This window comes from Anguilla rostrata, chromosome 8 (genome assembly GCF_018555375.3).
Source record: "Anguilla rostrata isolate EN2019 chromosome 8, ASM1855537v3, whole genome shotgun sequence".
Taxonomy (NCBI): Eukaryota; Metazoa; Chordata; class Actinopteri; order Anguilliformes; family Anguillidae; genus Anguilla; species Anguilla rostrata.
Genome location: NC_057940.1, coordinates 38,812,763 through 38,840,334, shown reverse-complemented (window position 1 = coordinate 38,840,334; position 27,572 = coordinate 38,812,763). Strand labels below are relative to the sequence as shown.

Here is a 27,572-nt window from a genome sequence, read left to right as displayed (position 1 = left end):
GCGAGTCATTAGGACAGCCTAATGCATTAGTAACCGGGGAACTAGGCCGATTTAGACCCATTTTAGTTCATCCGAGACATGGCCAACTGTGTTTCAGACTCCCAGTCAGCTAATGACATAGCTGAGACTCGAACCTGTGACAAACCTGTAGGCGGTCTGTGGGGAGTACCCTTACCAACAGAAACACCTGGAGCCTTTGTTTTCTTACCGTGATTACACAGTGTTCATAATTAGGTGTGCACTGATGTGATCAAAGCTCTGGAATGACCATTAATCATGACCACGCTAGCACCAACAGCGGCCAGTCACATCACAAGGCCGGGCCTAACTGACTATAATGCCTGGAAGACAGGGCCAGAAATGTTTTCCCTACCGTATCCAACAAGAGCAGTGACTCAGTTTGGTGTGTCTGGGGCCTGTGGTTTACCCGTCCAGGCTGTGTAACAGGGCCCGCTGCAAGTCCTCTGGGGTAATGACGAATAGCTCAGCTGCTGGGCTGCAGAGTGAAAAGCAGCTAGCAACACATGCTAATCTGTTGCTCTCTTGCAATGACAAAGGATGTTGCCGAGATGAAATGGACCAAAAAAGAAAAACCTAACTATTCTGAATCAGCAGGAAAAAAGAAAGAGTTGGACCTGAATTCTGACGTGGCTTCTAGCCTCAGTTGTCAGTCATAGAATGACAGAGGACATCTCTAATCAGCTCTGTCATATAACAGGAGTTTCAGAAAGCCAGAGTGTGGATGCCTGACAACGCAGACACAGAGTGCGTTCTCAGGGACAGATGACAACGCAAAAGAGCTGCAAGAGCCCATCTCCATTTGTGTCCTTCTCAGCGTCAGGAAAAAGACGATCCACATTAAAAAGTGCATAGCACACGACATTTTCCTCAGACAAACTGCAGATTAAATGCAGCACAGTCTGCGGGAGTCTGTACGTTCCCATAACGATGGCCTGTGACGGGGAGATAAATCACGAACATGTGGAAACCAGGATAGGCAATGGCAGCCGAGCGCAGAAATGAGGGGAGCACTTTCATTCTGTAACGCTCTCCTCCTGCTCCCGCCACCGCTGATAAAAGATGCTTTATCAGACGGTCATATTCAGCTGAGTGTAAAAGGCACAAATGTTGCCCCTCTGAACTTGTACCTCAAAACCAATGTATAAGCTGGCCATTCGCAAAGCTGAGAAACTAAACAAGTAAAAAAAAAAGTTATTTCTGAAGTTTTAATGGTAAGAGGCACCCTCAGAAGTAACCGAGTGAATGCCGGTTCAGAGAAAGCTTTCCACTAGCTCCAGGGTGGACAGGTCTGGCCTGTAGGGCCACAGAAAATGGCCTCCGCGGAGCTCAGCATGGGGACCGTTCACGCCGGCGCTCGTGGGGGAAAGGAGGAGAGCACTGACGCAGCAGGAAGCGGCCAGCTCCCACTGCTGCATTTCGCCATGGAAGGAATGCACTCAGGTGCCCTCCTGGTGTCTGTGCCATGACGAAAACGCGCGCTAAAACGGGAAGGTGTCGGGGAGCTTATGAACGCATCACCTCTGCTAATGCTACGTGCAGAACGCTTAGCCTGGTCAGAGTTTCCACTGCACCTGAGTGCGCTGCCTGCACCAGCTGCGCACAAAGGGTACTTCAGCCAATCGCAGCTCGGCTGGTGGAGCGCGGAGGGGAAAGGGGGGGCGGGCACAACACAGTGTGGAGGAGAGGGCCCCCCAGCGATGAGACACAAATATGAACAGAACCGCATAAATACGTTTTGGGGAGAAAGAAATCTGCCAGAAAGTGCATTTATACCCATTTTTATGATCATTATCAATACTGGCAATAGTCAAATATTATCCCAAGCAAACAACCTTGAAAAAATGCGTTTGGATGTGTACATATTTCCTGCCAATATTTTTTGAAAAAGGGAAAAATTGGACCAAACATATCGTTTCCGGCTGTACTGGGACCACAGCAATTACCCGCACATAGCCAGCCACCAAAACGGCTAATTAACGCCCGTCACCGTAAATGACGGGCACTTTGCTCTTCATCACTTCCCGCTTTAATTAGCTGTCAAACCGTGGTGCCGTTCCCCTGCCAGCGGACCGGGCCCACTGGACCGTTACCATAACAGCGCCAGTGAGCGGGCCTTGGGGGCGGAACCCGGAGCGGGGCCCTGGCGTTTGACTGGGTCGCTGGGCTTCGTTTCCAGGCTCACCCCGGTAAAAGGCTCCCGCCAACCCCCCCCCCTTCGTTCCACGTCTACGTCCCTCACTCGCTACTTTCCTCCTTCCCTTCTCCCAAAGACACTCCCTCGCTCGCTCACGCACTCAACCGCTCGCACACTCCCTCCCTCAATCCCTGGGGATATGCAGACTAAATGAACACACCACGATTACCTTGGGCAAAAGGGCGCATGTAAATTAAACATAATATTAATAGGGACATGGTCAGTGATAACAACTACAAGGCTTTTAAAAAAACTTTTTTTTTGGGAATGAATATGAGGTAATTCAATGTGCAGTAGCACAGAGTGATGCTAATAGAATCAGTGCAATCATATTTAGTAGAATGCTTCACAGATTTTTGCAACCACCTGGCTAACTAAGCTAAATTATTAGCCAGACAAAATTATTATGATGGCAGACAGGCACGGTGATGATAATCATCATAATCAGTTTGTCACAATATGGAAGGATATTGTGTTTCTAAGCTGACCAGGCACAGCCACAAGCATCGGTATCCACTCAAAAACAAAACAGTCTTTTAGGTGAGAAAAGAAAATAATAATAAACTGCCACTGTGTTTGAGCCTCTGTTGCTTTGTTTCAGTAATACTAATTCTGACTCTAGGAAAACACTCCCAAGGGTTACCTTTCAGAAGAGATCAGGATTATGCCTGAAGAATAAGGGGTTCAAGAATAATAATCACTTTATTCTGGAAATGAAAGTTTTAATGTAGCAATCCAAAGCAGCCATTCTTTATTTAGCAAATAGCTATACTTAACACATAAGGGAAAAAAAATCACTCAAAGCCATTTATCTATTAAAAGTTAACTGAAAGACTCGACACCGTGCTCTATACCAAAATTTAAAACAGGTAACCCCTGCAAATACAGTACCATCATCCATATGCAGTGTATATGAGAGCATGCAAGAGAACAAAGGATGATTTGGCTAAATGGTGAATCTTTTTTTGCGTTTAGTTCATAGGCTACAAAACAAGGCATTAGATTAGAGCTCATTCAGTTATCAGCAACTGAATGTAACCCACATAACACAGACCCTCAAGATATTTACCAACAAGTAATCTCAAAGCAGCCAAGAAAAACAATTACCCCATGGTTTGCTCATGAAAGGCAAACTGAGGCAGCAGTGTGTTAATTCCACACTTGATGCCAAAAAATAATCTATAATTATCTTTTTTTTATTTTATTGGGGCACTCTGCCTCTTGACATTTTTCAACAACTGTTTTGATTTCATTTTTATTTAATCATAATTTGCCTAATAGATGCGACCTTTCATTATCACACTGAGTTAAACTCACGCTTTATGTTTTAATTTTGGAATCAGTTAGGCAAACACTCAATTCCAAAAATGAACAAGAACAGCACCATTACAAATTAAGAAGACAAAAAGTATCTTAAGTTATATATTCCATGTAGTGAGCTTTCAGCAAATAAGATGCAGGATGCTATTATTTTCCAGGAAATAACTTTCTGGGACATTCCATTAAATATCAAAGTTTGTTAAAACCTAAAACAGATTTACTCCATTGCATTTTGTTCAAAAACAATTTATGTAACAAATGAGCAATCGCTGAGAATTTAATTGCATCTGCATATCTTAAAAGACCATATGCAGCCAAAATCATCATCTTTTAATAGTCATATAATGCAAAAATAACCCAAAAAATAAATACTATAATGTTAAACCCTATTTTATTCAGGTGCGTTTTACAATCATTTTCTTCTGAATGCCACAAAGTTCTTGCCCTCTAAAGGCAGATCAGTCATTAGTAGATATCATTTTTACATTTTAAATACTCAGTGATTTAGTGACGTAAATCCATATCCATATACACACAGCAACTATCCACACAGAACAGAGAACCCACGTCAGACCTCCTTCTCTAGTGTTTAGACGTGACAAACTTTGTCAAAGGACATTTTATTATTTTCCCATTTATAGATTAGCAAAAGAATATATCTTCATCAATTGGCCTAACAAACTATTCAAATGCAAGAAAAAAGTTATCGCACAAGGTCTTTAGTATCAATACTACAATTTAGTTAATACTTAGTTTATACTGTAGCTGCCAGTTTATATCAACAACACCGGTACTATCATGAACAGCATTTAGAATCAGTTTGAAAGGCTAGGTCAAACTTCTGGACCAGTGCTATATAGCCATCTGTTTTTGGGGGGTGTGGTGCTCACCTCATGCCCTCGGTGGACTTGTTCTGGTAGTTGCAGTAGAGCTGCGGGACCCCCAGCATGGCCTCAGTGAAGACCGCCAGGAAGCCCAGCGTCTCCACGAACAGGATGGAGTCCAGGAGGAGGTAGGTGACGTAGGCCGCCACAGCCGTGAAGGACAGCACGCACAGCAGGTAGTCCACGAAGCGGCTCCACAGCCAGAAGTAGTTCAAGTCGAAGTCTGAAAGCGAGCGAGCGGGCGGGAGAGTTGGGGAGGGGTCAGCTCAAACAGGGCAGGTGTGGTCACCCCGCCACTCCAAGGGCTCTCTCATTACCTCAAAGCGCTAACCGGAGAGAGGCTCCTACCAGCGGCACCCATCCGGGATGCTAACCGCATCGGCTGGCATGCAGAGGGAGGGATTATTAAGCTGGTTAAAGTGGGGGTGATTAGGTGGCCAGGCTGTCAGAGCCGGCAGGGAATTAGGCAAAGACACCACAGCCTCCCCGACTCAATCAGTGGGTCATGATAATTAGGCTTTTCTGTGAGCCAGTTTAGAAATCCATACAAGGACTGTGACACACAGGTGAACGAGGATTCAAATGTACACTCCCAAAGTCTTAAATGAAGCATGTACAACATCATTACCCCAGCATAATCTCTTTTTAAATCATTCATAAGCATTTATTCAGGAATTGTGGTCGTATGGTTGTGTTTAGGTAAAATACAAGCATAGTTCCACATAATGTGTTAAGTCCCCACAAACATTTAATTAGTTTATACAGATTTATGAATGTTATGACAAAGCATGTATAATACCTTTATTAACTTATCAAGACTTTATGTCAACATACTTTCTGTAATGAGTGATAGATGATTCTTTCCATCCTTAAATAAGGTGATTCACACCATTCAGCGCTAAAACGGCCTACTGGCCTTTATTCCAATGACATAAAATGACAGCAAAGTTACTGTCAAAATCAGTCTACTTGGAAAGGATATTTACTTAAGATTCAATTCAGAGCAAAGGGAACACCTTTAAGATCACTTAGAACTGGTGTGCAGCACTGCATCAATATTAAATCAACATTGGTTAAGCATATGTCGATGTTAGCGTTTCCGTTTTGACCGAGTGGCCTACCATAACGGAGCTCAGTTGATCCATCACATCGACGCACCGCTACAAGCAATTTTCCTGCAGACGCTCGCTGTAATTTGTCAAACCTAAAATGAATTATCCATTTCAGTTATCCTCTGAAATAATGAGGAAACTGTTTGAAATGCAATGTGAATGAAGTGCTCTTTTCACCCCAGGCTGAAAGCTGCAATTTCCAACCAGTACACGGAACCCAAGCCACATGGAATACCCTCTGTTCAGCTGACATTATCTCATGCACGGCTTTGCAATTTACACTTCTGAAGTCAAATTCGCACTTTGGACCCGACTTGAATTTTCTATCGGTGCAGACGGCTCCATCTTTCCCGAGTCCTGAAGGCAAACAAAAGCAACGGCTGCGTGAGGATCATTTGTTGACACGAGAAAGGCACAGCCTGAACCGCACCGCATCCTGTTCATTCCGTTACACGGACAGAGCCTGTCACTTCCTGTCAAAACAAGACGTCCAGTTCTGGCTCTCCCAAACATTCGTGCATTACAAAAAGATGAAAATCAATGTAAACGCCCACGCTGGCAAAATGCACGATACACAGGTGAACTTCAGAGATGCGAACGCACCGGGAATGGATGTTCGGACATTTGAAAATGACATGAAATACACAACATAAAACAATCTTAATTTAATGGACCGGCACAGCATACTTGAACTATTGCCACCATATATATATATATTTTTTTTTTATTTTTTATAAAAGTCCACTAAAATTCTGTAGTCAGTAATGAAATCATCAGCAATCAGTCTTCATAAGCAAGTCTATGCCAGCTTTCTAAACAAAACACGACTCGCCACCTTTAGTTTCTTTTACTGACTGTCTAGACTGTTAATCCATCTTTAGAATTACAAAATATCAGCACACATTAAAAAATATTTATCACCCTAACACAAAGATATTTTTTTATATTGAAGATATTTTCATGGAAGTGATATTGATCCAGTGTCCGTTAGCCAGCTAAAACAAATTAGGAATCAATTTAAATACAGTTTCATTGACATTCATTGGAATTCATTGAAGGAATATCCATTGAATATTGCAAAGGTCAGGCCAATAATACTGTATTTCCAGATAGACCTGCATACCTACCAGTTGGCAGGGCAGGGTATTTTCTGCGCAGGAAAGACCTAAGACTCTATGATTCAGATTCACTGCTTTGTCGGTAGTGAGACCTTACACTGTAGTCACTGCCTATTATAGTGCTGAGTGCTCTCTACTCACAGGTATGCAGGCCTTGAATGATTTGTGGTTACAATGATCCCACACGGATGAATAATTATATTTTAATTATGATTAAAATAACTACTAACAGTCCATCTTATATGGAATCTAAGCACCTGCCACAAGCCATTTCTCAGTATCAACAGCAGTAGGGAGGTTTCAGATTAAACTACAGGGACCCATCCATCATATCGCTGGATGTAGATGGAGTCAGTTAGAGTTCAAGCCGATAAGTATTAAGCCTAAAAGTCAGTTTAGAATATTGCTACCACCTACTGGCTGGAGAGAAGAATGCACTCTCAACGAGGGCAAGATATCAAAGCTTTCCCAATTTAATGCATCAAGAAAAGACTTCCGAGTCATACAAGTGGCAAGCAATGCATCTGTTAATTGCCAAAGTTGCATCCCTGTCAGCAACAGCAAGCAGATACAGGTCCACTACATAATGAAAAGATGTATTCAGGACTGTGCCACATCACTGATATTAACGGGTTTCTTGTGCAGAATGATCACACTCAAAGCTGCACTCTAGGAAAGCAATACTTCCCTTATAGCACTTTACTGTTCATCAAGAGGAAGGAAAATCTTTTTTAAAAATTAATTAAATTTAAAAAACCACCGGTGCACCTTGTTTTCAGGACTACACCAAGCATGGAAGGCCACAGGTAACATCTTGAGATGTGCCCTTTTATGAACCCCTGGTTGCCTGAGAAACAGCTAGGTTGTAGGAAGGACTGGCGTACCCAGGACTGGAGGGAGCCATCTTTAAAAAAGCACACATGCTGAAGGACACACACTCTCAAAAGAGATGCATTAAAACAACACATAACGGGTCTCTCTCTCTTTTATTTATTTTTTATTTTTATTTTTTTAAACACACCATGTCTAGTTAAGGACAACACATTTCGTAACACAAAAGTAGTAACTTTGAGACAAAATGTTAGAAAGTAACACGAAAGTATTAACACAAAAAGTGTGTTGGACATTAACACATCCTTTTTGAGAGTGCAGGCATGGTTAAAGGAAGTCATTCCGCAAATGATTTTTCTGGAAAGCGAGTTCTGTAGCCAACAAATATTGCCTATATTGAGCCAATAAAGTCTTTCATCGGCTCCACAGCAAAAATGCTGAGATCAGTATATTATTGAGAACACGCCTACGCAAGACAGGAGGCAGGCAGCGCTGGCAGCAGACATGTCCCTGAGGACATTTAAAAGGGTGCTACTGGCCAAAATAATCAACGCAGCCAGCTGTGCCTCAACAAACAAGAAACTTCTGGAACATTGTGTCTGCTGTGCTCACAGTTAAGTCCCCAAGCTTCTCTTTCTGCTTGCTTTTGAGCTGGATTCCCCTTAATGGCTACAAAAACTAATTTACGGTTTGGCATCATAAAAATATTCCCAGGCCACCACACTACTAACCCCAACTTTCAAGAGCAAGGCCAAGAGGCCACAGTCTCCCAAACAGCTAAACAGGCTTACGCAAGTCTGTAGGCACGACAGATGTTCATTTTGGAACACAAAAATAAAAATTATACAATATGGCTGTAGCTGGAGCCATTTCACAAACTTGAAACTAGACATTTTTCATAATGAATCTTTTGAAAACTTTCTGTTTGGAAATAGTATCTATTGCCTATTTTGTAGCTTGTTATCATGAAATTTAGCCATATCTTCATGGCAGGGCTGTATGTAAACCTTTTAGGGCAATAGAACTTGTGCTAGAAAGCTCAAAAAGTACTTTGGCAGTGAAAAATATAGTAGGCCACACAGGAGCAGCTATAAACTTGTTTTTTAATTAAGAATGATACATTATAGCTACAAATTCTGAGAAACCAATATAGCAGAAAATACAGGCAGTAATAATTTGGCTGTCAATTGAATTGGAAATGAAAAGCGAAACTGACTTCTTTTTATTGAGCAGTGTGAAAGGGCTAAATTTGGTATACTGCACCTCTTCATCTACTGTATAGCAGGTAATATTAATTTTCATTTTTATTTGCCCAATCAGATCCTCATTTAATAGTAAATTGACATTAAAGCCTATATGGGGGTTGTTATCTGTTCTTCCCTATACAGTGAATGAACACACAGCTCTGCACACCAAAGATTGTTGAATGATCATTTTTGCTTTGAACATCGTCAACAAATGTGAAAGATGAGTCAAGAATATAAACATACAATTTATTGCCCAACCTAAGAGCACATTTAATACTGTAGTAGGAGAGGATAAAGCCACACACACACACACACACACATTTTCGAACAATATACAGTACCACTATTCTCAGAAAAGTAGGACGCTCGTCTTCTCTTGTGGCATTTGAACGCTTTCAGCATCTAATTCACACGACTAAGAAGACTATACTCAAATAAAGAACATGAGCAGCATTAGAAAAAAAAATTCATTTCAAAAGAATATTATTCCATTATATATATTGTTATTACCTATTCAGAAGTGACTGAATTAGCCTGCAGTAATTAGTCTGCTGTTCAGACCCGTACATGCACTATACAACATAATAATGGTGGCTCCGATGAAGCATGGTGTTTGTTCTTTACAGATCATGAAGGAGAGGGAGAGAGCAGGAGAGACTGAGCTGCTGGACGTTCTGCTGCAGCAGAGAAGGTAAAAGCAACCCTTGCTGCATCCGTGGACTAAAAATCAACGTTTGTAAATGATTTATTTTTTACAATCAAAGTGCTTACATACAAACTTACAGACAAGACTACAAGGTTAGGTTTGTTCTTTAAATGGCACCATTAATTGGTCCTCTATTCCAGCTAATTTAAAAAAAGAGCACTTTGCCTTCCCTGCAGCACTTATTATACCCGTCACCTGCAGAGAGGATACGGACAAAATCTGACTCGAACTTGTTTGTTTCCCTTTGGATTACGAGGATGACAGGGATGTCAGTTGTCCTTGGAAAGGGACACGTGGCTGAACGAACACCGTCATCGTATTTTTTTTCATATACAGCATTTATGCCACCCGAAATGAAGCATTTCTGCATTCTTCAAAGATTACGAATAAAACAAATATGCATTTATAAATGTTTATGATTATATGTAAATGCATAATTTCCTTCTACCTGGGGGTTCTGTGTTGCGGATTGCCGATCATAGGTGACAAATTGACCTACCCCAGGCAATGCTGTGTAACCCTGTGTTTTCAACAGGGGGTGCCCGGACCCCAGGGGGTCTTTGAAAGAACTGTAGGGGATCCATGGCCAGACCTGATATGCAATAAATAGTTTTGGGGAAAAAGAAAAATATGCAAACCCTTTTTATACTCATCATGGAGGTCCGCTGAATTAGGCCTACTTTGAGACTGGGTGGGTGGGTCTCTAGATCAGAAAACCACTGGTCTACACAACTGAGCTCAGTCTGCACTCATGACAAGGGCTTCCACCAATCAAATCACTCAGGAGACCGTGCGCGCAATAACGTCGAGATGAAAATCCCCGCTAACTGAACACGCGAACGGCAGACATGCTCATCCTCTAGGCTCTCCTACACACACGAGCGCAGTACTGCAGCGGCCGTGGGGGACGCAGACAGATCCCCCTAACGCCAGGCCCCTTAAATGGGCTCTGTCCAAGGCACACGGGCCCCAGGAAGCCACGCTGCTCCTGGCTCCGCTGCAGGGCCGGCTGGGAAAAAGGCCGACGCACCTCTGGCTCAAAGCCGGCCCGGCCTCTCTCTCCCGCTGAGCACGACAAGCCTACGGCAGGAGGTCTCCCGGTTCTCAGGAGCGCTTATTTTTCCAGCAGGAGCGGAGGCTATTTGCGGGGTGTAATTGCCATGCACTTACAGATGACATTCTGCAACCCAGGTTCGGGCACATACCTACAAGGACAGAAAGCTGTAATTTACTACAAACGCCTATCGGTGTAAAGCGCGCGCTCAGCGAGCACTCAGCACGCACAAATGTTCCACTGCGGCAGTTCTGAACCTGCGCTCGGAGTGTCCTGCCTTTTGAGAAGCTCCACTCTCTTATAAACTTTCTGATTTTCATTTCAATTCCATACATCGATAAACATTTGAGAATGCAAGTCGCTCTCATCCTGTACTTCTGTAGAAATTGAATAAGACAACAGAAATGTAATACATTCTTGAAGGTACAGACCCAGTAGTGGAGCATCTCAGAACATCTGGTCAATACAAACAAAATTAAGAGAAACCTTTAAACACAACAGCAGTGTGTCCCGAGGAGATGGGGCATGTTCATGGCTTCTTCTTTGAGGTCAAAACCTCTTCACGAAAGCAAAAGTCACAAACCACCTCCCCTCTAAATTTGCAGGAGCAGCAGAGGCACGCAGAACCAGCAGCTACATTCGGCAAAACAGCGGTAATTCGGCGCTAATTTGTTAGCGCGTGGCCTTTCATGATGACCTTCAGCAAGTTCTCAGCAGAAGAGTACTTCAGCCCTGACTGAAATACACTTTTTTTTGAAGCATCAGAAGCACCACTGCTGAACAAGCAGATTTTTAAAATAATTTTTAAAAAGCTCTCATTAAACAACCAGCAGGTCAGCAAATCCATACAGGCCAAGCGATAGGGGACAGGTCTGTAGGTCTGTGAGCACGATCTTTGCCGGCACCCCCATCAGCACCCCTCTCACCCCCATGAGGAAAGTGCCAATACACGGGTCCAATAACAAGCCAATCCGGGACAGGGAGGGGGGGGCGAACCACTGGCAGGCTGACGGGGGTAATTTGTCACGGCAACTGCTATGCAAAGTAAACACCCACGAGGGTTGTGATAAATGAGTATCCAAAAAAAAAACTAATGGAGCACACGCACACGCACCCCCCCCCCCCCCAGCTTTCCCCTGGAAGGCCAGCGTGTCTCTGGAGCAAGGCCGCTTTAGGCCCACGGTCGCCATGGTGTCAGCTAAGGCAGTGGCAAAACGGAGCTGCAGGATGAACTGGCGTTCCCTTCTCGGTGCGCTGATCGAGTCTCCCGGAGCAACCGCAGTCAGCCCTGCTGCCGTTGCCGTGACGCACGCGACCAACACGGTCGGCACTTCAACGCATCCACAGTGCGCCGTTTCAGACCCGAGCTCTTTAAAGACCCTGCCCAATCACTCGTGTTCTTCTAAGTGTTCATTATGCCACAAGAGAAAGATACATACTTACTCAATCCAAATTTATAAACAAGAAAATTAGAAAAAAAATTACCTTTTAATGGAAAACATGTCATTTCTTAACGCGAAAGCTGGAAGTCGGAAAACGGCGTGTTCATTCCGTAATGGATATTCACTTCAACTGCACTTCTAATTGGTAGCCAAGCAAATGGACACATCGATGAGCTGTTAAAATTTAAATTGACATGGTGCTTGTGTAAACAACTTGGTTTCCAAAGGACCGATAATATTGGCAGAAAAGATAATTTCTCCTGTAGTGGCCATTATAACAAATTTTCACAATAAGAAAACTCATTTTAAAATCTCAGGTAAAACATAAAAAACTTAACATCACAGGTTTTGAATTCTTTGGTTCTTTGTGCATTTACAACTTTTCAAAAAAGTTGTGATCTTGATTGCAACGAGGGTCTTTAAGGGAGCTCTTTGATTGGCTGAGTGACAAACAGCAAGGTGTAACCCCTGTGTGTGCTTAGCCTGTGGGGATAGCGGTATTGTGCACGTGCTATGCTTGTTGCTCCCCTTTATCAGCATTACGGCTTCATGCTACAAAGCAGGGGCAGGCTCCAGCCCGGCACTCCAACAGGGCTTCCATGGCTTGCAGGCCCACCCTAGCGGATCCCTTGTCAGTTGAAAGAGCCCAAGAGTTAGTCAAAACTGAACGCCAGTAGTACTTCAACATATCACTGCTGGAACCATCCAATAACAAGGCCACCGCCTTTAAACTGCAGGCTCCCCTGAACCCGTACAACACAAGAGCCGCCTTTCCTGCTTTCACTGGGAAGAGCAATGCTAGCGGCTGGAACAAGCTCAGCTACTCGATCTGCATTGTGTCTGCAGGCGTCTGTGTGCAGGCAACTAATCGGCACTCTGCAAATTGGATTAAGACTCTCCCAGCATAAGTGGCTAATACAACTTCCCGAGCAGAGGCCTGCATTGCTTCCCGGGGGTAACGTGCTCAGAAGAGATGCTTTACATTAGAAAAGGAGGAGCAGAATGAGAGAAAACTGCAATCTCCAGCGCGTGTCACGCTGGGAGTCAGAAACTAAATGAGTCAAGGAGATTTATCGCAATTGAGTCTAATTGCACACGGATTCCATTAAACACAGTTCACAGCCCAGTGGACCTGCGGGCAAGAAGTAACTCTCTGCAATCCGTGAAAAAGAAAACGGTTTCTTTCTCCTGAAACTGCAGAGGACACATCACAGATCCCGATTATTGCACCTTTGTGTTTCTCAAGCAATCAAAATGTAATTGAGCCTGAGGAGGCAGCACGCAGAGAAAATCTAACTGGGCTGTTCCCAGTGCACTGTCCGCCTCACATGCGTTACTGAAAGCAGCTGGACTCCCAGGTGAAACGCTGGTCCTCAAAGTGACTGAAATTTATTAAGCCTTTAAGGTGTGAGTTCACACATATCTGCGATTAGAATGTTCTTAACTGAACGTTCTAATGCTGATGTAACAATCGCTACTGGAAAGCAATGTTCTAGAACACTGACTTACAATTCTGAAGAGAAAAAAAAAAACATTCCAAATAACCTACTTCTTCAAAGGGTTAAAGTGGCAGAGGATACTGTGGTGATCTCCCCTGCCCAATCCCTGCAGCTCTTGACGGTGAGAACCCCTCAAACCTGGCTGAGCTCACAGCGCATTCAAAGCCGAACCGCACGGCTTTGATGGGCGACTGATGTTCTCGGCGAATGATCTGGCTCCGTTTAATCAGGCCCCCTGGGCTGAAGGCTGCCGACGCGGTAAGCTGCCCGTTCCACTTCCTCCAGCGCTCGCGGATGAAGAGCTCCTCGCCAACTTTCGCCGGCGGGGCGGATCCGGCACGCCTGATCTCTCCTCGCCTGCAGACGCGCACTTGGATCAAACCCTTGCTGTGAATGACTGAAACGAGGGGGGCCACGTGATCCGAGCGGGATTTCGGGTCTTATTCCAGTATTAACATTCTCCTGGGACAGTTTTATACACACTCCCTGGAACACCAGGTCTGCAAAAACTGGGCAGTTTTCCTGCTGCCTACTGTGTAGGTTTGGACATCTGGACATCGAGGGGCTGGCTTCCTCTGCTCCCCAAGCCCTCAACGACAAGCCGCAGGTCCACAAAAATTACCTGCTGAAGCTCAGCCACACACATTCCTCAGCATAGGCAATGCAGCTCGCCACAACATCTACCATTACATCACATTACGGCCAAATGTGAACAAATCAAATTGGCGGCAGGCTGAAACGGTAGCTTCCTGAAACGCAGCTGGAGTACAACCCGGAGACAAATCCGCAACCACACTCACCTCCCTGAAAACGATGAGGCACAAGCACCACATTCACCAGAGACAGAAACCAAGCTCAGTAACTTCCTGAACAAAAAAAAAAAAAAACACATCAGAGGAGGAATGCAGCAGTCATCTCAGACAGCCCGACTCCCTTTTTACCCCTCCGCTCTGAATTCTTTTTGACTCTTGCGGCGAGAATTGATTGCTACTTTTCAAAGAAGATTACTCTCCTTTCTTTAAGTAGAATAATGGGAATTAGTGAAACTGAGCAGTGCACTGTAATTAAATCCCCAACGATCAGTACTGCAAGAGGATGTGCCAACACTTACGATGGACCCCACCCCCCCCCAAACAATTAAGTGAAACTCTGATTCTAATTGTAAGTAGGCCGCACACAATACATTTGTGATTACGGGCGACGGTAAATTAGGGTGGTGTTACTTAGCATCACAGTAATAGGAAGCATTCCCACTCTACTTAACAACAACACCGTCCTAATAAAGGTTGATTTCTCTCTCCGGCCTTCCCCTCTCTAACCGCCACCTGCCCTTCAAACCCTGTTCACCTGTAATCAAATTAGAATGAGCCTTTATCGTCTGTACCTGCGAGGCCAGTCCAGAGCGCCCGCATTCGTCCCGCGTTTACGGGACGCGCCGTCAGGCCCCCTGAGCCTTAAACTCGGGGGCGAAGTGGCGCTGAGGTTCTGTTCTCGGGGGGGGAGCACTTCAGGCAGGGAACGTGCCGAGGTACACGCCCAGCGCACCAAGCCTCGGCCAAGCCATCCATCTTACGACACACAAAGTAATATAGAGCCATCCCTCAAAATGGCAGGGAAGAGAAGCAAAGGTTATTAATAAAAGTCCGGGATTTCAAATCAATATCTGAAAAAGACCTGAAACATTCATTAAAACGGGCTCAAAAACAGCACCTTGACTCAATCTTGGACTAGAAGCATGGTCTTTTAAAGATTGTTGTGTTCTGTATAAAAAAAATGTTGTTTTTTTTCCATGTAGAACTATTCTGCGTCATGAACAGATTAAGAACATCAACACTGATGTGAAGCAAAGGCGTCCAGTGGCTCAGCCAGAACATTCCGGCTACTGACACGCCCATGCACTAGAGGAAGCTAAATATGCAACAGGGATGGAAACACAACAACCGTGGAAAACTTTTCCACACAATTGCATCATCTGTTTTTCATGACCTAGTACCTCATCCATTCCCTTGAAAGGCGGTAAAAAAAATTCCAATGGATTTTAAAACCCTGGTACCTAGGTAATCAAACTACTTCATGTAGTTTGAGAGTATGGCAAAAACAAGTCTAAAAACAGCTGCTGAAAATGTACTTACGAAAGGAAAAACCTTACATTTTTATGTTGAAAATTTCAGTGCCTATCAGACAAACACTCAAGACTGAAGTTCCATAAAAAGAGAGGGAAAAATGCAGTCCACCATGTTGATAGTCTCACCCTGCCCCCTGGCTACGAACATCCAGTACTGCAGTTCTTCACCAAGCACATTAAATTCAAAGAATGCTTCATTATTATGGAAATAATTGCATAAAAAACGGATAATTGCAAACATCCATTAATCTGTGGTAAATGCAGTAGAAAAAAAACACACAGAGCTCAAAGGACAAACACAGTCAGTAGCTCCCAAGTGGCTAGCGGCTTTTGATTTATTTGTACACCAAGTAAGGGAGGACAAGGTTTCTGTCCCCAGGGATGATGGTCATTAATAATTCTAAATCACTAGAACAGACTGCTGTATAATCACTACTACCCTTCTGAAGATACTGCAGGGTTTGCCCTAAAAGCTAACTGCAATGCTAATAGTTTTTGCATTGATTTCACTGCATGTTGTTTTCAGAGAGCTTCGCCACAAGCGGCCTGCCCGCCCTAAAAACACTGCTTGCTCTGCTGGACAAGGGGGCCTGCTTGCCAAAACAGACATTGAGCAGCTCGCCATATCACTGAACAAAGCAGTTTACTATGTAACGCATCCAAGAATTATTCTCAGTTTCCATTAATGGAGAATATGATACGAGTATGCTTTGCAAAAATAAAGCCAAACTGAGCACAGCCTAAAGGAAAAGCAATGAACACTGTGTGGTTTGATGTAGATGCCCGACTCGACAAAACTTATTTGTTAGCACCATCTACTGGTTACACAGTAGACAAACAGAGGATTTTTCAAAAGTATGCTGTTGTGATTCACTGTACATCATTCAATATCTTATTCAGTAAAAACAGTTTATATTCAGCCGATATGAATGTTCATGCGGTATAACAGAATACCGATGTAAATGCAGATGAAAAACAAACGGACTTCTAATCTATGCGCAGATAAAAATCAGCGTAATTGAATTTCGAGCAGGACAGTCACCAGGACATTCGCGAATCCACACAAAGAATAGCTTCACTTATATGGAAGCAATTCTTTTTTTCCTCAATGCGGCAATGGCAACAAGGAAAACTGCAGACCAGGCAACATTAGCACATTAGTTAACATTCTGAGCTAAAAAAAGTCTTACGAGAGAGCCAGATGATAAACCACAAATCACAGAACACACCCACAGTCAACGAAGCAGAGAGGACTGCTTTAAATAAAATGAACTGCCGTACACACAAGAATGAGTAAGTATTTGGCAATATGTGAATAGCATAACTTAGCGGAGGAACTTTTTCCATTTGTGAAGAAATGCAAAAATCTATGCATGGAATTAGTATATATATAGTCAGACCAACTTTATCACTGATCCAGTCACAGGAAAGAAACAAGGTTAGTAACAGGAAATAAAAAGTTTTCATGGCTTCAAAATGCTCTGAGACCAATTGGTTTCTGAACACAATTTTTTTAAACACATGGGGCTAAGATTCAAGATTAAATCTTCACATGCATGCAACATCAAAAGCAAGTTGTGCACACAGGGACCATATCTGACTTGAGGACTGAAAGTGCTTTCTATGCACTCCCAGTTACATGTGAGACCTCACATAAGCAATCGCTTAACTCTGAAACGGAGTTAAGCACGGATGACTTTAATTATAAAATAGCAGGCGGTGTATACATTTTAACGGGTTTCATTTTCATTTCTTCATCACCCAATCCCCAAATGAAAAACGACAGGAAACGATACACCATGCTTCAGCATTGAAGATATTTAGATACTGAGAATCAGGAAACATCTAAACTCGCAGATTTTGCTGAAAATAGACGTTTACAGCAAACCTATCTTTGTAATTATCGATTTTACTCAATTCCGCTGCAAATTGTTTATATGACTTAACCCGAGAGAACATGAGACAAAAATGAATTACTTGACAACTGAGAAAGTGGTCATGTTTGTTGATCAAGTAAATGAAATGCAGAAGTTATGAGAACTTCACGCCTCTGCTGTTAAGATCACTGATGTTATACATATTTAAAAAGCTGTAGTTTCAGGAGGCAGCATGTGGGCAGAATAAACCACTAAACCCTCCCATTACACAGTCGCTATGTATCCATGCAGGCCCATCCAAAGCCAGAAACAGGCCCCCATTCACAGCAGGAGTACCACACTCAGATCTTAGAGGGCCACACACCAGTTACCTTATCAACAAGCCTAATCACAAACTTATGGGGACTTGGAGACCTTTTTTAGTTATATATCTGGTGATGGAAGAAGTATCTTGACATCAAAAATGGGTTCAGTTGCAGGTCAACCACTGACTTTTCCCAAAACTAATCAAAAGGTTTGCCCTCCACAAAAAAAAAAAAAAAAACACAATAACTGGTTCAAACCAGCCTGTTCCAGGTAGCACAGGGCAGCTCCAGCCGTTATGTCATGATTCTTCATTCACCCATCACTTTGATACATCACAGCTGAAGTTTATTTGCAAGCGTGAAAACACTGCTAAAGATAACAGCAGTGCACTTAAGCCAGGGAACTGAATACTAACGTACAGGCAGCCTGCTAGGAATCGAGTGTACCCACCATGGCCCACCGAACACGGAAAGACATCATCCTGGGTTTCAGCTGAGCAGCGGCACAAGCGACGCTGTTCAAACATGCCGGACCGCCGTGCCGCGCGCGGTAATTAAACGTCCTTAGCAGGGCGTCTACAGACAATCAAGATGAGCATGTGACAAATGGAGACTGAGGTGTCAGTCAGGGCATCGTGCAGCTGAAGGAGTCAATGAGGAGGTGACATGAAGCTCGAGGGGACTGATGGGGAGGTGAGAGAGAGGGAGCGTGCAGGAGAGCCATGCAGTTAATAGCGTTAGAGGAGGAAGAGGAGGAGGAGGAGGAGGATCGATGAAGCGTGATTGGCTTTCGGTGACAGACCGAGCTGTACGTACCCAGAAATAGCTTCTTAGGGATTTTGAGTTCCTCGTCCTTACTGTCTGTCGCTTCAGACACAAAGCAAAATAAAGGAAGAGAAGAGAGACAGAAAACAAGCTTGGTTTCTTTGCGTGTAGTAATCCCAAGAAGACCCACAAGAGGAAATGAATAACATCCTGTGCGTGTGTGGAGAGTTTTAAATAAATGTAAACGAGTTTCGGCAGAGTTACATGCAAGTTGTCATAAACACATAACACATATAATTTAATATGAAAAATGCATGCAGATTAGATATAAACACATGTAGTTTGAGAACTGGTTCAACAAATATGAGGTCCAGCACACTTTTTATCAGAAGAATACCTGACACAAGTTGGCCAGTTGAGAGGAACCGGCAAGGCTAAACTCTGTGTACTGTAAAGGTCAGTTTATGCAATAGGTTTTGTATTTCTGTATGATGATTTTACGTGGTTCATATAAAAACTGCTATATCAAGCATAGCTTGATTTCTAAATCAAGCTGAGCACACAGGGACCAAATCTGACTTGAGGACTGTAAGTGCTTTCTATGCACTCCCAGTCACATGCAAGACTTCAAATAGGCAATCGCTTAACTCTGAAACGGAGTTAAGCATGGATTACTTTAACTGTAAAATAGTGGGCGGTATTAAAGGGGTTTCGTTTTCATTTCTTCATCACTCAATCCCCAAATTTCTCACACTTTCATTTAGATACTGAGAATAAGGAAACAAAATCTAACCTTGCAGAGTTCTGCTAGAGAACAAAATAATAGCAACGAAATCACACATACACATAAATGGTAAATACATTATATAAAAAGCCTATGTGCAAACATATAGGCTAATGGGACCAAACCATGGGCGATTTTCTAAACTTTCATGAAAGACAGCAGCAATCAGTTCTTCTCCTCTGCTTTTAATTTCCCACCATTCAGGAGGCCCGGTTGTCTTAGTCGGCCCATCACATTGCCCCCCCTTTGTCAATTTGGCGTAGAGCACACTTGTGTTCAATCTGCAGTCAGTGCGTTGGCAGACTTCATGAGCAGCTTCTTGACTGACCAAAGAAGTCATGATGAGGGGGGGAAACAAAACTGTGTGAAAACAGAACTGTGTGTACTGAAAGGACTTGGGTTTCATATAAATCTCAGACCTGGTCTCGAGGTCCATACAGTGTATGCGGGTCTTCATTTAATTAACCAGCTTTGATTGATCTCTTCATTTAATACCTTCGGTAAAAATGTATAGACTGTTAGCTTAGTCTTTACTCATACAAAGCAAGTGCCCATCTAACTGCTCTTCAAACTCACACATGACTTAAGTATAATAGATTAATGAAATGATGACAAGGATCAGCATTCACTTAACAAATCAATCAACGATGACTGACAGAGCTCTAATGCACTAAAACCCGGAAGACACAGGAGCCAGTTTGAGCAATACTGCTCTAGAACATGGAAGAATGTGAGGCTGAATCAGATTTGTTCATGCTACGTAAGGTTAAAAGCTCAAAATCTAATTCTTCAAAATGCAGATTCCTAGTACTCGGTGGCTCGGCAGCAGCGGTCCAGTTCAGTGTGGCAACAATCTGGCTATTGGCAGAGGGAGTTCATTCACAGAAAAGCATTGCGGCCCAGGAACCAGACGGGCCGAGCCGATGCAGATGGCTAAAGCTGCTCTAAGCTCTCGTCCTGCCTCTCCACTCCAGGGGGCGTTCGGAGACCCCGGAACTAGTACGCTACGGCATTATGGGAACGGTAAACTAAAGGCGGGCGTGGTTAGTGGGCTGGAAAATACCGCGCTCGGTAAAACGGCAGGTTCCACCAGAGCGGGCAAATCCGGCCCACTCCCCAGGAGCGCGACACAGAGCCGGCGGTACACAGCGGCCAGCCGTTTGGTAAGCGGTTTTCAGCAGGGCTCCATTTCCTCCAGCCTGCGCACAAATCCTCACATAACACTCCAGCCCTAAACAAGGCTTTAACACAGACTGATGCCCGCGCTGACCGGGTCAATTCGGGAATTAAATTCAGCTTCCAGAGCTCATTCCTGACTTAATCTTACTTGGAATTTGGGTCATTCTGCATGAAATCAAAATAAAATCTGCATAAATGAAAAAATCAAAATGGGATGACAGCCAAAAAGATACTTTATTGCAATGATGCTCAGTGCTGGTCCTTCAGAGCCACAGAGCCTGTGGTTTTTTGCCTTAGGATCAGTAACTGATTCAGACCCTAGAAACCAGGCGAGCCGAGTTAGACGCGTAATCAGCTGCTTTAGCTGACCAGTTGTTTTGCTACTGTGGACTGCCGGGTAAGAAAAGCCAGCAGACCCTGTGACTCTGCAGGACTAGGATTAAGGATCACTGCTTTACTGATTTCATCAGTTTCCATGTGACAGTGAAATACTTTTGTGTTGAGTGGTCACTATCACACTTCTCTTTTTAGAGGGGATTTCATTGAAGACTGGATTAATTTCTTTGTTGACTGTTAACTTTCCTAAAAAATAAATTTTATTTAAACATACCACCTAGTGATCCTTTACATTTTGACCTCTTGAACTTTTGTATGGAGGACTTTCAGTCTTATAAGCCTTTTTCTATCTCTCAAATGAACTCAGAAAGACATCAGATTTTCTGAGTTTAAAAAAAGAGCAGAATTTGGAAAGCATATGTAGAGCGGGTGGAATCAAACTAGCAATGTCAAAAGTGAATGTGGGAACAGAACACAGGACAGACAACGTGAGTTAATAATCTGTGCTGAGCAAAACAGGCAAGATACCGACAAATTCAAGGTTACCTAGAAGGCGGGACTAACCTATGACAGGTCAGCTACTCAACTTCAAAGGGAGTACAAAGGATAAAAAGTCATTGAAATAATATGAAATACAGTCAGGTACAAAATGTAATTTCTTTATATTGTGTTAATGTAAAACCTTATTTTCCTCCTCATTTTTCTCCCTAGTTTGGATTCGCTAACAGAGCTTCTGCAGTGGGTGTGTGAACTCAATACAGTCACCCAAGGGCCAGTGTCTACTGTGTAGCCTACATTATTTGAAAAACATGGGTGTGAACACCTTTTTGTTTTCTGACCCCAGGCTGTGCAACACCCAGTCTAGGTGTTACTAACAGTTGCTGGCTGTTAGTGGACATGTTATGTGAGCTCATAGGTGCATGCAGTAAGCCTACAGGTGCTAGAACAGTCAGGACAAGCATATGGTCTGAGTGCAGCCATTATCTAGGCCGTATTTCCTAATTACACAGAGGAAGGTATGCATGAGAAGTTGTTCAACTATGAATTACCTAGGGAAAAAAGGTTCTGCGGAACTGCTAGTGCATGTGGCTGCTGGAAAAACATTTCCAGGGTAATCATTGCAACGCTGACAGTGCATAAACAAGCAGGTCAAATGGGATAAAGCAAAAGAGCAGGTGAGACTACACTGCCTGCTGTAGGTATTAAAACCCAAACTCGATGTGGTCAGAAAATTGTTGACAGAAGGCTGTGAAAATATTAATTTTATACTCTGAAACAGGAAGACGTTATTATCCTGGAAGGAGGAGAGACTGCTATAAACTGAAGGTATCTTGACTGACAAAAAATAGGCGTACTACCATTTCAAGTAAGAACGGACAAAAACAGGCCTATATCAAAATCCTGTACTCTGGCGTGGGCCATCCAGCCTTCCTTGTTCAATTGTGCTGTACAGCATGACCAACATTTATTGTGTACATACACTCCTGGGCAAAAGAAAATGGGCCAAGCCAAAAATGGAAAAGGTTAAGCTTTTAATGGTCTTAATAACAAATCATTGGTCAGAAAATTAGCAAGAATTAAACAAATACACTCCTGAGGCCTCCTGCGCCACCATTTGCTCGTTTACTTTTGCTGCAGTGAACTGTTTGGGGAAAAGCTAGAAACAGGGAAACTGACTTATACAGTAGACAAATTAACATAATGTCATGCGTCATGTTTTGTATTTGGTTGCATATCATTTGCATGCCATGACTTCCTGATGTCTGTGACCTATCAACATCTTCAGAGTCTGGATATCTTATTATCAGGTTGTCCTACAAGCGAGACAAAAACTCTTTGCATTTGAATGGATCTCTATGGGAATTGGGGGGTTGGACTAGATTCAGCTGTAAATTATGCTGATACAGTATGGAACACATTTGTTGGCTAAATGGCTTTAAGTCATCAAGGGTCCAAGGTATCAAATGAGCCTCAAACCACCATGCTGCTGCCAGATATGCAGTAGATACTACAAGCATTGTTTCTCCTGATTAATTTTCCTGTTGAACTCAATTAAATATTCAAAAACATATCTTGCCCAGGAGTGTACATACTTCACATCTTTCCAAATTCATATCTATTTTCATCTGACAAGTTGTTGAAAAGGTGGACCTTTTCTCAAAATTCATAATAGTGAGAAACTACTCTTCTACATTTGATTACAACATCGCCATCTCAACACCCCCTTCCACACTAAAGGTCTCAAAAACAAAATAATAATAAAATAAAAACAAGGTAGCTGCTTAAAAGATGCTAATGACAATTTATACTGCTGTTGTTATGGTGGGGGAGGGAAAGTTTACAATAAATAGCATAATCATGGGAAACAATTAAAAAGTTAACAACCACAACAACATACTGTAATTCACTTTTTTCAGACTTTGACCCCTGTCCCCACCCATCCCTGCCAAAACCCATCACGGTCTCATCCTACAGCTGCTGTTCTGTATTAAACAGAATGCTGTCAGGAAAGTGTCACTTCTGCAGAAAACAATTTTTGAAAGCAATGACTGCATGTTGTCTACAGTAGATATTCAATGGAAATACCCCAAAATGTACAGGAAAAAATGAACTCATCAGATCATAAGTACATATATTCAAATAGATACTACTGTTATCTGTAATGCCTTTATGGATTACACCTGAAGAAAGGAAACGTGGTCGTTTGTGCATTTTAAAACCATGGATAGTGGTCAATGAACCCATAATGACGAACACCGAGGAGAAAATTTGAAGGAATTACGTTATTCTTTTACAGAGGAAGTTGTTACCCTGCAGAGTGCACTAAAAGATGCCACTAACAATGGGGCAAGGGCTCACATGTACATACTGGGGGGGGGGGGCGTTTGTTGAAACCTATCACGGAGCATAGACCTTATCTAGGCTAACTGCATGTGCTGCATGTGTAATCGCACAGAGGCACACCGCTGTGTTGTAAAGCCATAAAGAGGCCCAAGACTGACCTATGAAGGAGCGGCGCTTGGTGTTGAGTTCAGTGGCCACACGGACATTGGTGCAGAGGTTCAGCATGATCAGCATGGTGATTATCATTATGATACTCTGCCACAGCAGGGGCGTCTCAAAGTACCTGCCGAACCTGTGGAAGGAAGGTAGAGGAGAGTGTTGGAACAAATGGAACTCGAGGAAAAAAGACATGGTCAGCAATAGTCAACGGGAAATCGCTACAGTTCTTGAATTGCCGCCTACTTGGTGACAGCCACACCATATCCAGACCTACACTAGAGAATTCATACAGGCCTTTTTTGGCTGTTATACTAACTGCTCCACACAGCACCAGATGTGGACACAGACCTTCAAAAAAATCACATTCTTTTAAGTCAGGTGCGTAAGAGTATGGTAAAAATTGTATCCGTTTAGATAAGAGGCTCCTCCACCTGTGTTTACAAGGTGATGCAGATAACACTGATACAGCATGCCATTCCAGTCCCTATCTGCCAACAACCTGGAATGAACTGGAACTTGTCCCTGACATCTTTCCAAAGGAAATACTGAACCCCTGAATGAAAACATAATGCTACTTAATATGACATAAGGGGCTAAATACATTTTTAAGGTCTGTTAAAAGCAGCACCCGTCAGATAATTCACCACAGTCAGGGCTCCAATTGATCTCTCAAAATCCAACTGAATCAATGACACACATCCTTCATATTCTGCTAATTGATGCCAGAAAGCTCTAGCACAGGAACAGCACTGGCCACATGTAGCCCTGTGGATTAAAAAGGCATACCCTAGCTTGCCCAAAACCTCATCTTCTCATCAGTGCTGTGAGGCATGGCCTACTGCAATCAAACTGCCAGCAATTTCCCACAGATTTTGAGAGAGTATTACAAAGTTACAAAAGTTCCAAGCACCACCACTTTTAGAAACACAAAAATCTTACCTTTATTATCAACAACATAATAGAATCCACCTTTACTCTTTGGGTAAATATTACATACATGAAATTATTAATACATTGATTGATTAATTCATTTTAATGTTTCTTTAGCATACTACATAAATTTGACCACCAAAAATAATTGTTGCCCTTCACCTAGGAAGACAACAACAGACTATTAGTTTAACTTGTGAGCATAGCAACTTTTCGTTAGCAACACAAGAAAGCAAATTGTGTGCCTTCTATACAAAAAAAATAACCAAACACTATCAAGTGAAAGTATTTTGTTCTTGCATTTGCAAGTGGAACTCTTTTTACAATGTTCACTAATGAACAAGATAACTGGAATGCCAGAACCAAAAATGAATGAGAAGCCAGCTGTAGACTGGTATAAAACAAAAATGAGTTAAGTAGCTAGCGTCAGAAACTGAAATAAAATTTAGACATCTCACTTCTCTTCCGCCATGTGTGACAGTCACATTCAGGACCTAACTCATGCTCACATACGTTGCTTTTTAAATCTTACGAATTTCAATCACAAAACCTGCACTCATGCAGGTTTGACTGATTTTTATATGCAGTCACAGGCCATCCCTTTCCCCAGCAAACATCACTTAAGCTTTCTCATACTCCACATTATAATATATCATGCATATGATTGTTGAAACCTGATATATGTATATGAGGCTTTCATATTGAAGATGAAGCCTACCTAATGGAGATACAGTCAAGATAAATATAAATTTGGACAATGTTTTACTGGAAACAGAGAATGTTACGTCAGAAACATTAACAATACTTAAAGTAAATTTTTCGCCCAAGATAGCCACTGTATATGCTACACAGCAGAGAAAACTGAAAATCAGGGGTTAGCCCTCTGTAAATCCGGACAATATTAACTAGAATCCATCAATCTTCAAAGACTGATTATGCAATATTATACCTACAAACATTAAGCATTAAATCAGCCTCTTAATGCTTCATGGGGCAACGGGCAGGTTTGTGCAAAGGATAAGGAAAATGGTAAAATGACAATAAGTGGAAATCTACGACAAAAGCTTGCGCTCAAACCTGTTCCTTGAAATTATTTGGACTCAACATGAGACAATGGGCAGGTGTAAAGTGATAGGTCTGCTACAATACAGAGAGGTGACAAAGGTTTATCCATTGACAATGACCAACACTGCTGGATTTTACACTGGTTTGCCAGGCAAGGCAGGTTAGGCTACATAATTGTGTCAATTGGCCTCAATCAGCAAGTAAATAAACTAGCTTACTGAAATACAGTAAAGTTACATCCGAGTTACATGGAACTTCCACTGTTAAAATATAACTTCACCTTGACTTGCGGGGTTGTTGTGCACAGTTAGTCTACATACACAGTCGACACAGAACTCACGTGATATTAAATAACACTTACCTAAAAAATATCCTTAAAATGTTGGCCACCAATAGGACTAGGCATACATAGATGGAAAATCCTTCGGCATTCTGTGTTCGTCGGATGTCCCGGTATTGGGGTATGTACGGAACTACCCCACCAAACACCATGGCACCAGCTGCGACCCATGATACTAACTGATTGAGTACATACATGAGCTGTTGAAACAACTCATCTTCCATTTTGAAGGGGTTATCAAAATAATATCTAACTTCTAAAAAGTTCTGGAAAGTTAACTTCCAGATTATCCTTTCAAAGCACTACTGAGGCTGTTCAGGCAAGCTAGCTAACCACGTCAATCGTTTCCGTGCCCTCCTCCCTGGCAGATATATTAAATGTACCAGTTAGCATATCAATAAACTGGTTGCCCTTGATTGGTTCTGCCTGGTCGCATCACATTTATTTGAAATACCCCCAACAAAATTACTCGAAACTCCCAATTTGTAGCGCTCTGGTTTAACAAATTACAATTAAGAGTCAAGATATGGACGTCATCGCATAACTGCCACGCCACCACCACATCCTGGATGGTAGCTAGCCAACGTTATTTAGCAACAAAAGTAGAACTGCACCCGAAACTGAACTAGACAATGTAGTAATTCGCTAACATTAACTAGTTACACGTCATGCAATACATGTCCCACCAAGAACTAATGATGCAAAAGTATTCTAGCTTGCTCACGTTCTCATTCTGAAAGGAATAACGTTATAAATACTAAGTAGACAGTTCACTAGCTACGATGGCTATTTATGCTATTACTCAATTATGTTAGCTAATTTAGCTGCCAATGACCACAACTAGCTATAAAACAGAACCTATTCCCAATTAAGAAAGAATAACAACTGATGTTACTCTTAGATAGCTAAAGAGGTACAGAAATTCAACGAACCCGCTACCTGGCTACATTTCCAACATTTTATTTTCATTGGCTGGCAAGCTAGCTAGCTGTATTTCAGCTGCTTAAGATTCATCCGATTATTTGCTATCCAGAGAAGCCACAATGGCGACATTAATTTACAGTTTCCATTAAATCGCCCAAATACGACAATCATAGATAGTCATCCTCTTATTAGACCTTAACGTACTGGCAACACTCCTTCACAACAGCATCTCCTGAAAAGCTAACGCTGCATTGAAAGTGCTCATCAAAGGCAGGGAAGCCCCACACCTACACAACTGGCTCTGCATTGTATTGAGCCCAGCTGCAGCGCTTCCGTAGTACGTATTAATGACGCCACACTCCAGGCTTGTCAAGGAAGGATCGCTTTTACAAGGTCCTAAATTGTGTTGTGTTAGCTACAATTACAATGACTGGTTAAAATTTCAATATAAGCTACAAAAATTATTAAATAATATCGAATCAAATAAGATGAATATATTTTAATGCAGACT

General features: G+C 42.6%; 1 protein-coding gene across 2 annotated transcripts in view; it reads right to left on the bottom strand.

Annotated features, from left to right (window-relative positions):
• The window catches only part of LOC135261684 (solute carrier family 66 member 2), a 37,686-nt gene extending 10,282 nt beyond the window's left edge, over positions 1 to 27,404 (bottom strand). Inside the window, exons 1-4 of one of the 2 annotated variants that reach the window (XM_064348196.1) lie at positions 26,159 to 27,404; positions 23,802 to 23,935; positions 18,552 to 18,602; positions 4,426 to 4,642 (exon numbers count right to left, since the gene is read on the bottom strand). In XM_064348196.1, coding sequence (XP_064204266.1) covers positions 4,426 to 4,642; positions 18,552 to 18,602; positions 23,802 to 23,935; positions 26,159 to 26,361 — 605 coding nt within the window. In that variant the 5' untranslated portion in view covers positions 26,362 to 27,404. The remainder of the gene's footprint in view (positions 1 to 4,425; positions 4,643 to 18,551; positions 18,603 to 23,801; positions 23,936 to 26,158) is intronic. The other variant, XM_064348197.1, reaches the window with a different exon arrangement.
• Between the last annotated feature and the right edge of the window lie 168 nt (positions 27,405 to 27,572).